The sequence below is a fragment of the Xyrauchen texanus genome, chromosome 31 (assembly GCF_025860055.1).
Source record: "Xyrauchen texanus isolate HMW12.3.18 chromosome 31, RBS_HiC_50CHRs, whole genome shotgun sequence".
Taxonomy (NCBI): domain Eukaryota; kingdom Metazoa; phylum Chordata; class Actinopteri; order Cypriniformes; family Catostomidae; genus Xyrauchen; species Xyrauchen texanus.
Genome location: NC_068306.1, coordinates 20,602,805 through 20,615,804, shown reverse-complemented (window position 1 = coordinate 20,615,804; position 13,000 = coordinate 20,602,805). Strand labels below are relative to the sequence as shown.

Here is a 13,000-nt window from a genome sequence, read left to right as displayed (position 1 = left end):
TTATTTAGATGTACTAATAATATACAGAATAAGATAATATTATTCTTTAAACGTCTCACCTTTTAAAAGTGTGTCGCAAACGGTTTGTTCTGCTGCGTCTCTACGGCGCGGCATGTGTTTGCTGCTACTTCCGGGAACTATTGCTCCACGAGCCGCCATTGCTGTAAAAAAAACGTTCCATTGGAGTCAATGGAGTTGTCGCAACTCTCTCTCTATATGGCTCTGGGTTAACCTTACTCAAGCTGACTTCAGTGCCATGAAATGGGAGGCCATAAGCGAAGCATAACACTGCCTCCATTGTTGGGAGGCCACACTGCACCCTCTCAAATGCACAAAGGTCCTAGAAACCATGCACTGTTTTGTAGGACACAATTACAAAAAGCTTTATTTATGCTAATGTTTTTCTCATTTGATTTAGTACTAAGATGGGTAGACATTATTTTGAATACTGTCTGAATACTTGACTTCCAAAGGATTCCATTTCCGTTCATTTTAGTCTACCTGGTCTTTTTATGCATTATTTTGCAGAGCGTAAAGGCTTAATTTAACACTTAACAGATGTTTTTCTTTTACAGTGAAACCTACATCAAAGACAAGAGCCACAGTAAAACAAGGCAATATCTTCAGTAGTCTTGACATGATGTAGTCAAACTGCTTATTTTAAATAACTACCATTGTATATTTAGTAAATAAAGTGTAATATAAAGAGTCAGTGGAAACCCTGTTAAATAATATAGAATGGTACAAATATAAAAGCATGATCATACATTTTTTATAACATTTTGAAAGGCCATGTATCATACAAATACAATTTGATATTTTAACTCAATAATTTCTCTTAGCAGAGGTTTACCAAGGGGAAGTCAAAATAGTTCACTGTTCTACCAGGGCCATGCACAGCTTGAATGAAACATACTTTTCTAATTAAGTCCTTGTTTTAGACAATAACTCATAGTGCTGTCTTGATTGAGGTGTTTTTTCTCAACTTGCAATTGAGCATACATGTCTTGCCTTTTAATGCTTGCTCCATGATGGTAAAGCAAACAAACCTTCAGGATGCTGGAGTTCCCCATCTTTTGCTCACTAGGGGTCTTTCTTGAAGGCCTCGGTTACCTCTGAACTTGAGAAAAGGCCAATGACAAATTGGCAGACAGAATTTGCATGTCCCTCCCCCTGACATACGGGTATAAAAGGAAGGAATCGTGCATCTGTCCATTCAGATTTATTTCTTCAGAGCCGAGCGGTTGTGTTCAGCAAGCTGGTGTTCCACTACTGTTCCACTTGCCTAAGAGCATTGCTGTTGGATCCTACGGCGCATTACCAGCAGCTTTCTCCCTTCTCTGCATGCCAGTGCAGTCCATGCCCCTGAGTGCTTCAACAGCGTTTCCTTCAAGAGCCAATAGACCTGTAAAAGAGTATATTTTACTGTTGTAACCTCCATTCCCTGATGGAAGGAATGAGACGTTGTGTCCCCCCCCGGCCACAACGCTGTACCAAGTCACTGTAGTGGCCGAACATTATTCTCTGCTCCTCAGTGCAAAACCTGAAATGGACAGATGCACAATTCCCTCCATTTATACCCGTATGTCCAGGGGAAGGACATGCAAATTCAGTCTGCCAATTTCTCATTGGCCTTTTCTCAAGTTCAGAGATGCGCAAGGCCTTCAAGAAAGACCCCTAGTGTCGCTTCATTCGACACAAAGTCTCGTTCTCTCCACCAGGGAACAGAGATTACAACACTAACCTAGATGTAAAATACGCTGGAGTGGAGTGCCAAATATCAGTTTTTTATGTTTAGCTTACCCTGGATTAACTATTTATACACAATGTTATGTCTGAATATGTGAGGTATTGGGTCTGCATAGTGTATTGATGCATATTTCAAAGTTAATTTCTTCAAACAATGTCTTGTTGTGAAGATCTGTCAAGAGAACAAGTCTTCATTCTGCTTGTTTTAATGTCACAAGAAAAAAAAAACTCCCCAGTGTATTTGAACATTCCTTTTTTTATTTGCAAAACACCCCTCCCTTTTAATTTCAGTATTTTTTTTTTTTATTTTAATGAAGGACTTTAGTAACCTGCAGACCAGGAGAGACAGAGATGAGTAGGAGACCTACATATCTGTTAACACAAATAGGGAGTACACTGCAAAAACATTTGGCAGTGCATTTACAGTGATAACCATAGACCATAAACCATTTTGGTAACAGCAGTAAAATGCAAAATAAAGGATATATTCATCACCCACAACCGTCAGAAAATACAAGTACATAGATGCTGCATACTCAAACTGGCAGTCCAGTTATATCATTTTATTCAGTGTTTTTTTTTTTTTTTTTTTTAATAGGTGGATGTGCTATGTCTATTTAAGTATTCTGATGTCTCTTACAAAGACTTTCTAAAGATACAGACGGTAATAATATTTGTGGCTGAATTGTTACCCTGGCAACAATACTGAGTTGCATAGAAGCATTGCAGCACCACATGGAAAGGCAAAAGAAGTCCAGGCAAATCCTATGCAAAACAACATGGCAAAGAGCAGGCGGAGTCATTTGCATGCACTTCAGCATTTATAAATCAGGCCATGGAGAGTGAAAACTCAAACTGCTTATAATAAAAATAGACATGCAATCAAGTGCCCTTATGTTCAGTTAACTATATAAATACATTTACAGTGATCATCATACCTGTTCCCAACAAATGACTGTTTCTGTTCTGTTGGTCAACACAAACTATATAATCTAAAGAATAAAATTATTTGAAAAGATGCACCCAGTGAAGAGGTTAAAATGTACCACTGTGCTAGTGTTAAAGGAATCTTCCAGGTTCACTGCACCTTTGATTTCTTTTATTTTTTAAGACTAGGACAGAGGAGACTAAAAATCAACATTATGCCACAAAAGCTGTCGATTGAGCTTAATGTGTATTGAACCAGGACTATTCCTTTAACACCAAATGTGTTTTTGCCTCTATGTAAACATGCACTAGACGGATGTCTTTGGCCATTGCGACGAATCTTTGTTTTTTCAGCAACTCGTGCAGGAGTGGCATGTTATTTAGACGCTGTTAAAAATAACTTGATTTAAAAACGTGTCTCGAGACACTAGGATTTAATTTCCATTTGTTGCACTGCGTTCTGTCTTTATGACCCCTTAGTCCATTTATGTGTGACTGTAAAACAATAATTAATTTACATTACTCTCTTACAACAGAAAAGGCAAAAAGGCCTTGAATGGTGGATTCCATTGCTGTTGTTATTTCTTTGGTTTTCTAAAGATTCTGGGAAAGGAGGGCTTCAAGCGGCCAGTGCTGGAGCTCTCAGTGTCTTCCCCTGTGGATCCACTGTCCACATCCACCAGGTTCTTCTTGACTGGGATTTGAGTGACACGACTGCTGCTCTTCACCGAGGGGCCGTCCGGTTCTGCAGAGGTATAGAAGAGAGAGCGTGTGGACTCAACTGAAGTGAGGCTGGATGGTTGAGAGTGGATTTCTCCAAGACTGGCACACTTCTCCATGCCAAAGGTCTTTTTCTGCAGTAGGGGGCTGTCTGTTGAGGAACCCCCATTGGATCTGGAAAGTTTATTGTACAGTGGGGTAGAAGAGTAGCGCAACGTGTCCCCAGCTGGGTGAGACAGCGATAAGGAGGAATCCGATTCTGACCGGTTCAGATCCCTAGACAAGGAGAGAAGAGGACTTCAGAGTCTGTATTGTGCTTTAGCCCCTTCACTTTCCCCTCAATCTGTCAGATTTCATTTAAAGCCGATATGAAACAGCATTCACATCTATTTGGTTAACAACCTTTTCCGGCCTGGGTGGCGCTTGCCAAAAAGTCATTTAAGAGCCAGAGCAAGTTACTTCATTTTAATTATGAAGGCAAACTGATAAGTGCACAATAAGACCTGGAAAATGTAGTAAGACAGTGAATCGGGTCCATTTTGATTTCATGTTGACTTCAAATAAGCAATGATCTACATGCTTCTGTTTCCATCTTTATCTGTTTATATTTATCTAGTTAAAGGAACTTCATAAAGAGGGGTTATTCATGAACATTGCAATTATAATTGAGTTATTTGTGAGACTGCCAATTGTTCTAAGGAATTTCGGTAGTGATTTCATACAATGGTGATAATGGTAATTCTTATGATGGAAATAACCACTGACCAGTTCAAGCAATAGCAGCTCAGTCAGCCGTTTCTAAACCGGGCAGTGTGTTTTTTTGCAGGGAAACCAATTAATTTCCATGACTTTTCCATGACCTCGCCAGTCATTAGTGATTACTTGATAAGGATTTTGTTTTTTAAGTACATTTCTGAAGAAATTTCTCATTTTCATTTGCATGTCAGGAACCTAAATAACTATAATTTGTTGTGTATAAATGTCTTCCACTGAGGAAGACCAATTTATGTCTCATAAACAACGTAAAAACAAGTTTTTAGCTACAGTAGTACGGCCAGACTGATGTTACAATTCAAGTTTACTCTACAAAATAGAGTAAAGCTCACATAGAGCAGTAGCTAGCTGATTCATATTTTAGATCAAGCACAACTAGAAAAATTTACCTTCACACTAAAAATGTCTATGACTTTAAAGATTTGACTAATATTAATGACATTTCTGGAAATCAATTTGGTTTAATTTCCCGATATTTCCAAGTTCAGTCATGACAACTCTCGAAAAGATTTAGCATGTTAATGTTGGTATGACATATTGATAGGATATTGGTCTTGGCAGACTTAGATCTGCAACATTGCTGCTGCTGAAACTTGATACTACAAAAAACAAGACATGCTGCATCAAGCATGTATGGCACAATTAGTCATAAATACAATACCCCAACAAAGCAGAGAAGCTGCACAAACACGTAACGCAAAACACAACCTGTCAAACAAGAAGATCTACTGCCAAGACTTATGAACTGTTGCTGCTCCAAAGAGCCATGTGCAAAGAGTGTATGCAAGCTAGGTGTGCCTTGGCCTGCTTGGCTGAATAGCATGTGCTGAATAGCATACTGTGGCATGGGGGGCGTGGTCATGTGTCGGTCTGCGGTAGAGAGAGAGAGAGCGGTAAGGCTTGTCACCTGGTTTGTAATTACCTCTAACACCTGTGTCTTGTCATAGTGATACGGAGAGAGACATTTAAGGAACGCCAAGTGTCGAGAGAGAGAGACAGAGAGAGAGAGAGAGAGGGAGAGATAGTGTCCAGAAAGCACGACAGCACTGAACCGAGAGAGAGTGTTTTCCATTTAGAGCGCTTTCATATATATAAAAGAATATTTATTTGTTATCGACGGTTACCATCGATTGTGTGTTTAAAGGAGAATTATAAAAAGGACTGACCTTGAACCTGCTTCATTGTCTCCTGACTCCTCCATTGCTCAAACCAAACCAGTTCACAGTGGTGCCGAAACCCGGGAGACAAGCCTTACCGCTCTCTCTCTCTCTCCCGCAGACCGACACACGACCACACCCCCCATGCCACACATACATTATTGAACTAAATCTCTATGTACAGTAAAAGTAAAAGGCACACTTATGTGTCAGAGTCAGAAGCAGACCTTACAGTGCAAGCTGATGGAACAAAACGCCCCAGCATCTACATGAGCAAATAACATTTTCAGAGAAAACACTTGCAGCATGTTGACGTGAGACTGCCTTACTTGCAAACTGAGCAAATGTAAATATTAGGCAAAGAGAGTGTACACAAGTTGATTGGCTAGCCGATAACACGTCAAAGGACCTATCAGGTTACACTATGTTAGTCGATTAGCTCAACATACCACATGTGAGCAAGCTGATTGGCTAACAATTTCAAACAACCAGAAATTTCAAACAACCAGAATTTCAAACAATCAGCTTGCGCCATTCAGAGTTTCATGCCTGACTTGAGGCAAATATGTGACAAAAATGCCCATAGATATTGAAAATGTGAAGGCTAATAATGAATAACAAATTCGATCATATTTTTATTCTAGGGCTCTGGGTGATGGATAATGGGTTTATATACAGTAGAGACCAATGAAATTATTTGTTTGAAGTATTGATATAAATAAACAACACGCTTTGTGTTATTTAATAGAACAAAGGAAGCTTAAAGTGCCCCCGAAAATCAATTCCAAGCAATTATTTCAGACACTAATGGCAATCCTGTATTTGACGACATTAATAATTAGAGCACAGCACAGGGGTTAGCCACACAGGGAACATGTGATGTACCCAATGCTTCCTGTTCTCTGTAAAGTGCGTGAACCAGAGCACCCTGTTGGCGGCAGACCGGACACTGCCTCCATTGACTTGAAGTATGAGGAACGGTACTGCAGTGCAGCAAAACGAGAGCCAGAATGGGAACAGCTGGAAGAGGAGGAGAGAGATTGCAGAGGAGAGGTGGAAGGAGAGATTATGGAGGGATTAGACAGAGAGGAGGAGAGCGAGGGCACAGGGATGTACTCCAGCTGGCCTATAGAGTGGCTGCGAGTCTGTCGCGTGTAGGTGCGGCAGGAGAGCCGCAGGGGATACATGGGACCGGTCTCACTCTCACAGCCCTCTACCAACCTCTGTGAGCTCAGGTTCAGCATGGGGTCTCCGTGTTGCGGCCGGAGAGACATCAGGCTGGGAGCTGAGGAGAGGCACACAAAGACATTAATGATATACTGCACACAGGAGAAAAAAATATAAGATAAGAGCAAAAGCAAGGATCTGCCATGATACACAAACACATCACTAAAACACAATAATAAAAGGTACAGCTGGGAAGAGCTGTGTGTGATGGTAATAAAAGCCAAATAATGTTAATGAAGGAAAAGATATAGAAAGATATACGACATAATGGAAGACACTGATGAGCAGGAAGAGGAAACAGAGCTGAGACATAACAGTACAGACATAAGATTTCCAGCCAATAGAGAAATGGAGAAAGATTTATGCAGTTCTTGGTTAGTTGAAACATTTCAACAGTACATTTTACAGTTTAGCAGTCATTATACAAAAATAGTTGACAGCAGAATGCAGCAATTGACCAATCAGATTCAAGACTTCCAAAGAGCCATGTAATAAGTTAAAATACAGTGCTCTAACAGGCTTTTGCATTTAACCCTGGGTTTTGTGGAACAGCAGAAATATTGCGTAATATTGCGTAATATTGCGAAATATTGCGTAATGGTTCACATGCTTCCAAAAAAACCACTTGACTTGACATTTCCAATTTTGAAAGGAGGTTAGCCCTGAATTTAACCCGGAATAATGATGCCCTACCCCAAAAGGTATACAGTGTGAATAACTGACCCAACTATAAACAGTGTAAAACATGGAACAAGATAATCCAGGAATATGTTAACCCAGGTTTAAATATAAGTGTGAAAAGCCATTTTAATAATAAAAAAGACAGGAAAAGGAAACTGCGTTAGCTAAAAATTTGGCTCTGCCTTTAGAGCATTGTTTCAACAGATGCACAACTCTCATTCAATATAACATGAGATATTTCACCAACAAATTACATTTCTGTCATAATTTACCATGCTGTTCCAAACTCTTATGCCTTTCTTTTTTTTCCTTCCTTAAAAATGCAAAAGGAGATCTTAGGAACAATTGTAGTTTCAGCCCCCATTTTGCTTCCATTGCATCTTTTTTTGCCCATACAATAAAAGTGAAGGGTGACAATGAACATCTCCTTTTTACATTCCATGGAAAAGAAAAAGGCATTTGGGTTTGGAACATCATGTGGGTGAGAAAATTATAACAGAATATTCATTTTTGGGTGAAATATTCTTTTTATTTTTATTGTTAGTGTAATTTTCATAATTGCAGACATGGAATCAGTGGCTTTTAATTTATCATCTATACAATACTGTTTAAAAACGATTTCACTTGCTCTGGTGTTCATTCCAGGGATGTGCAAGACCAGTCGACTAGTTGACTAAACGGTTCTGATGCTGCTTGTCGACACTGGAATTACAAGTCAGTCAATATTGTTCCCAATTAAAATGTTCATCATTTTTTCACATTTACATTTGGCTTTATATTACTTTTTATTATAATATCAGCCCTCTACATTGCGAGTAAATAACTTGCATATGCGACTACATTTCACACAATATGACTAAAATATGTCAGTTATTAGTCACTGGCAAATAAATATTAAGATTTCACTCGCCAGAGAGTCACGTGACACCATGCGAGGATCGGACGTATGTACGGCGAACTCGGTGCACGTTGTTAGTTTTAATACCTTTTATGACATAAACTGGTAAGATTCGATGCACTCTTTTCCATAACTGTTCTAGGAGGACAATATGTCAAAGAATTCAAAATCCTCAAGCTGGAGACATTAAAAGACACTTATGTGTTCAAGCTGCATTTCTCTCTCCTCTCTGATGCTCTGGGGTGCCTTTTCAGGTCTTTCTCCGCCATCACTTTTATGAGAGAGAGGTGTTAGAGATAATTACGACCCAGGTGATGAACCTTACCACTCTCCCTCTCCTGCAGACCGACACATGACCACGCCCCCCATGCCACATCTATCTTGATCTTTATAGTTCCACAACTTTTTTTACAAAATTTGTGGAACCATTAGAACTTCCTAAACTTTCGGCAGAGCAAAAAAAATTCTCTTGATTCTGAGATAACCTTGGAGGAGCTTAGTAAGGTAATTAATGCTTTGCCTATAGGCAAGGCTCCAGGGCCAGATTGTATAGGTTTGGTCTGAAAAACACACCCACCTGCTGGTGATGCCAATCAGAAGATGGGGACACAATGTTTTTTGGTGGTGTGTTAAGATCCAAGAATGTTGGTTGAGGGTTCAGAGTTTTATGTATGACATATGGGCACTCAAATTTCATTTTGCCCCAGTATTTTAGGCGATGAGGCAGTCATTAATATAGGGGATACATATATAAAAAAATTGGATCCTAGCCAGTGTTATGATCGGCAGACAGATTGTTCTTAGGGGGTGGAAGTAGGCTGGAGTGCCCTCATTTCAAGAGTGGTGCACAAAGATGGGGAGGGTGGCGGCAATCAAGGAAATGTCAGGTAGAAGGCTAGGTAATTTAGATTAATTTAATAAAAAAATGGGGCAGCTACATGGCCTTCTTGGAGGGGCAGTGGAGAGAAAAGTGTAGTTTTAAATGGGTGTGACTTCAGCTGTATGGGCAACGCGCAGTTTATGCAGTGAAGAAAACACGTTACGTTCTTGCGTTCAAAAAACTTGATGGAGTGCAAATTTGAACTAAGAGATATCAAGATGTGTTCTAAGTATTAAACTATATTTAACTTCACACAGTGACCTAAAAATATATGTTTATGATGCAATGCCCCCGAGACGCTACACAAGCATGTCTGACGCAGGTGTTCATTGAAGGGTTCTTAAACAAACCCTCATAATAAATCTCCAACTGATTGACAAATTCACTTGTGAAATGGATTGCTGTGAACTGTATGCCAATGTTTGGCTTATGTTCAATAATATGGAAGTAAATAATACATTGTATTCTAAAGCTGCTTTTTGTATTGACTTATCAATGATTAACTCTACTGCCACAAGAATGTAATGCATTTTAATTATCTGAATATTTTTTCTTTTAATATTTAAAGATAACTATATAAAATTATTTTATCAATATATATTGAATTATTGTTATATGAGGGGCTTTCTCAGCAAATATTTGTATCATTGACATACTTTTTCAGCTTTTTTCCATACAATGAAAGTGAATTGTTACCCCGCTGATCAGTCGTGGACAGTAATGAAGTAAATGTAATTCGTTACTGTACTTAAGTAGCTTTTTTGCGTATCTGTACTTTACTGAAGTATTTAAATTTGGGGAGACTTTTACTTTAACTCCACTACATTTCAAAGTCAAATATCTTACTTTTTACTCTACTACATTTTCAAAATCAGTCGTTCCTTTTTATTTATGAGTGGATAAAAACGTAACTGGTCAAACGAGCCACCAATCACAGTACAGCGCGCGCGCTTTGTTTTGAACTTGCCTTGGCGGCATCTACGCGCAAACCAGGGGTGTGTTTCCCAAAAGCATCGTTAGCCAACTATGGTCGCAAGTTCCATCGTTATCATCATAGTTCAACGAGTCGGTGTTTCCCGAAACCATCATTCCAACGAACATTCGCAAACAGCATCGCAGAGCTGTGTGGTTGGAACGACAGCTCTCGACCTGTGGTTAGAAGCAGAGTTTCTTGTTAGTATAACATGTGGGCTTAATAAATTATTATCGTGAGCCAAATAAGCAAGATGACATTCAGTACAATCAGTATCTTTTATTTAGAAGACATACAAATGTCCTTTATGTCTTTTAGTTTGTCAATAGATTTAAAGCACCGTTTTTGAAGAGTGCGCATGTGTGAACGTGCTCTAGTGCGTAAGAACGAGCCTATGATTGAATCTGGAAATAAAGCAAATAACTGAGAAAAATATGAGAGAGTCCTCAGATGACATGTCCGTAATTTATAGCAAAACATCTAGCATTAATTCGATCGCAAACAGATTCATTAAAAGTAGTTTTTAATCCACCACATGTGTGACATCATTAACCAACGTGGTTGAACAACCAATTTGTGACAATACGGTTTTGGGAAACAGTTGTGACTAGCAAGTTGATTTCTTCAACAGTACATCGTACTACGGTAGTGGAGCAGCAAGTCACGTCGTTGTACGGGAAACACACCCCAGAGCCGCTAAATATGAGAGTTGCGAACATAGGCGGTTGCAACAGTGATCTCGCCGCCGTGCGGTCACGTGATTCGTGTAGCTCTCAATAGTTCCAAACAAATTGTGTTGCCAATGATTTTAAGCGGGGCAGAGAGCTATTATCGGTAAATATTGACGCATAATGTACATTGCTTATTATGTTGACACTAAAATGACTTGCATATAATAGCATTTTTTTTTCTGGGGAGTAGCAGAAACACTGCATTAATATGTTTTTGTGTTTAATTTTGGAGGGAAATTGGCTGCTCCCATAACATAGAATATATATATACAGTGGGTACGGAAAGTATTCAGACCCCCTTAAATTTTTCACTCTTTGTTATATTGCAGCCATTTGCTAAAATCCTTTAAGTTCATTTTTTTCCTCATTATTGTACACACAGCACCCCATATTGACAGAAAAACACAGAATTGTTGACATTTTTGCACATTTATTAAAAAAGAAAAACTGAAATATCACATGGTCCTAAGTATTCATACCCTTTGTTCAGTATTTAGTAGAAGCACCCTTTTGATCTAATACAGCCATGAGTCTTTTTGGGACAGATGCAACAAGTTTTTCACATCTGGATTTGGGTATCCTCTGCCATTCCTCCTTACAGATCCTCTCCAGTTCTGTCAGGTTGGATGGTAAACGTTGGTGGACAGCCATTTTCAGGTCTCTCCAGAGATGCTCAATTGGGTTTAAGTCAGGGCTCTGGCTGGGCCATTCAAGAACAGTCACGGAGTTGTTGTGAAGCCACTCCTTCGTTATTTTAGCGGTGTGCTTAGGGTCATTGTCTTGTTGGAAGGTGAACCTTTGGCCCAGTCTGAGGTCCAGAGCACTCTGGAGAAGGTTTTCGTCCAGGATATCCCTGTACTTGGCCGCATTCATCTTTCCCTCGATTGCAACCAGTCGTCCTGTCCCTGCAGCTGAAAAACACCCCCACAGCATGATGCTGCCACCACCATGCTTCACTGTTGAGACTGTATTGGACAGGTGATGAGCAGTGCCTGGTTTTCTCCACACATACCGCTTAGAATTAAGGCCAAAAAGTTATATCTTGGTCTCATCAGACCAGAGAATCTTATTTATCACCATCTTGGAGTCCTTCAGGTGTTTTTTAGCAAACTCCATGCAGGCTTTCATGTGTCTTGCACTGAGGAGAGGCTTCCGTCGGGCCACTCTGCCATAAAGCCCCGACAGGTGGATGGCTGCAGTGATGGTTGACTTACTACAACTTTCTCCCATCTCCCGACTGCATCTCTGGAGCTCAGCCACAGTGATCTTTGGGTTCTTCTTTACCTCTCTCACCAAGGCTCTTCTCCCCCGATAGCTCAGTTTGGCCAGACGGCCAGCTCTAGGAAGGGTTCTGGTCGTCCCAAACATCTTCCATTTAAGGATTCTGGAGGCCACTGTGCTCTTATGAACCTTAAGGGCAGCAGATATTTTTTTGTAACTTTGGCCAGATCTGTGCCTTGCCACAATTCTGTCTCTGAGCTCTTCAGGCAGTTCCTTTGACCTCATGATTCTCATTTGCTCTGACATGCACTGTGAGCTGTAAGGTCTTATATAGACAGGTGTGTGGCTTTCCTAATCAAGTCCAATCAGTATAATCAAACACAGCTGGACTCAATTGAAGGTGTAGAACCATCTCAAGGATGATCAGAAGAAATGGACAGCACCTGAGTTAAATATATGAGTGTCACAGCAAAGGGTATGAATACTTAGGACCATGTGATATTTCAGTTTTTCTTTTTTAATAAATGTGCAAAAATGTCAACAAATCTGTGTTTTTCTGTCAATATGGGGTGCTGTGTGTACAATAATGAGGAAAAAAATGAACTTAAAGGATTTTAGCAAATGGCTGCAATATAACAAAGAGTGAAAAATTTAAGGGGGTCTGAATACTTTCCGTACCCACTGTATATATATATATTCATTCTATGTATGTGTACGCGTGTGTGTATATATATATATATATATATATATATATTTTTAATGGCATTGTGCAGGTTTATTTGAATGTATCATAACATTAGGATGTTAATAATTATGACCATAGACACTCGAGAAAAATATATACAGTAAATACTGTAAATGTATTATACCTTATGGGAACAGTCCCTTCCCTCCAAAATTAAACACACAAAAAATGTATTCAATTCATATATATATATATATATATATATATATATATATATATATATATATATATATATATATATATCTGACTAATTACTGTCATTTTATTAATAGATTGGTGTGCCAAGAGTGACATTAGTCTTCATGTAGACTGAGATA

The 13,000-nt window shown here is 39.3% G+C and overlaps 1 protein-coding gene across 7 annotated transcripts in view; it reads right to left on the bottom strand.

Annotated features, from left to right (window-relative positions):
• Window positions 1-1,987: 1,987 nt before the first annotated feature.
• LOC127625317 (stromal interaction molecule 1-like) overlaps window positions 1,988-13,000 on the bottom strand; it is a 55,104-nt gene continuing 44,091 nt past the window's right edge. For all 7 annotated transcript variants that reach the window (XM_052100549.1, XM_052100544.1, XM_052100547.1 and 4 more), the window contains 2 exons: window positions 6,549-6,612; window positions 1,988-3,672 (listed from right to left, as the gene is read on the bottom strand). In XM_052100549.1, the coding sequence (XP_051956509.1) occupies window positions 3,255-3,672; window positions 6,549-6,612 (482 nt within the window). In that variant the 3' untranslated portion in view covers window positions 1,988-3,254. The remainder of the gene's footprint in view (window positions 3,673-6,548; window positions 6,613-13,000) is intronic.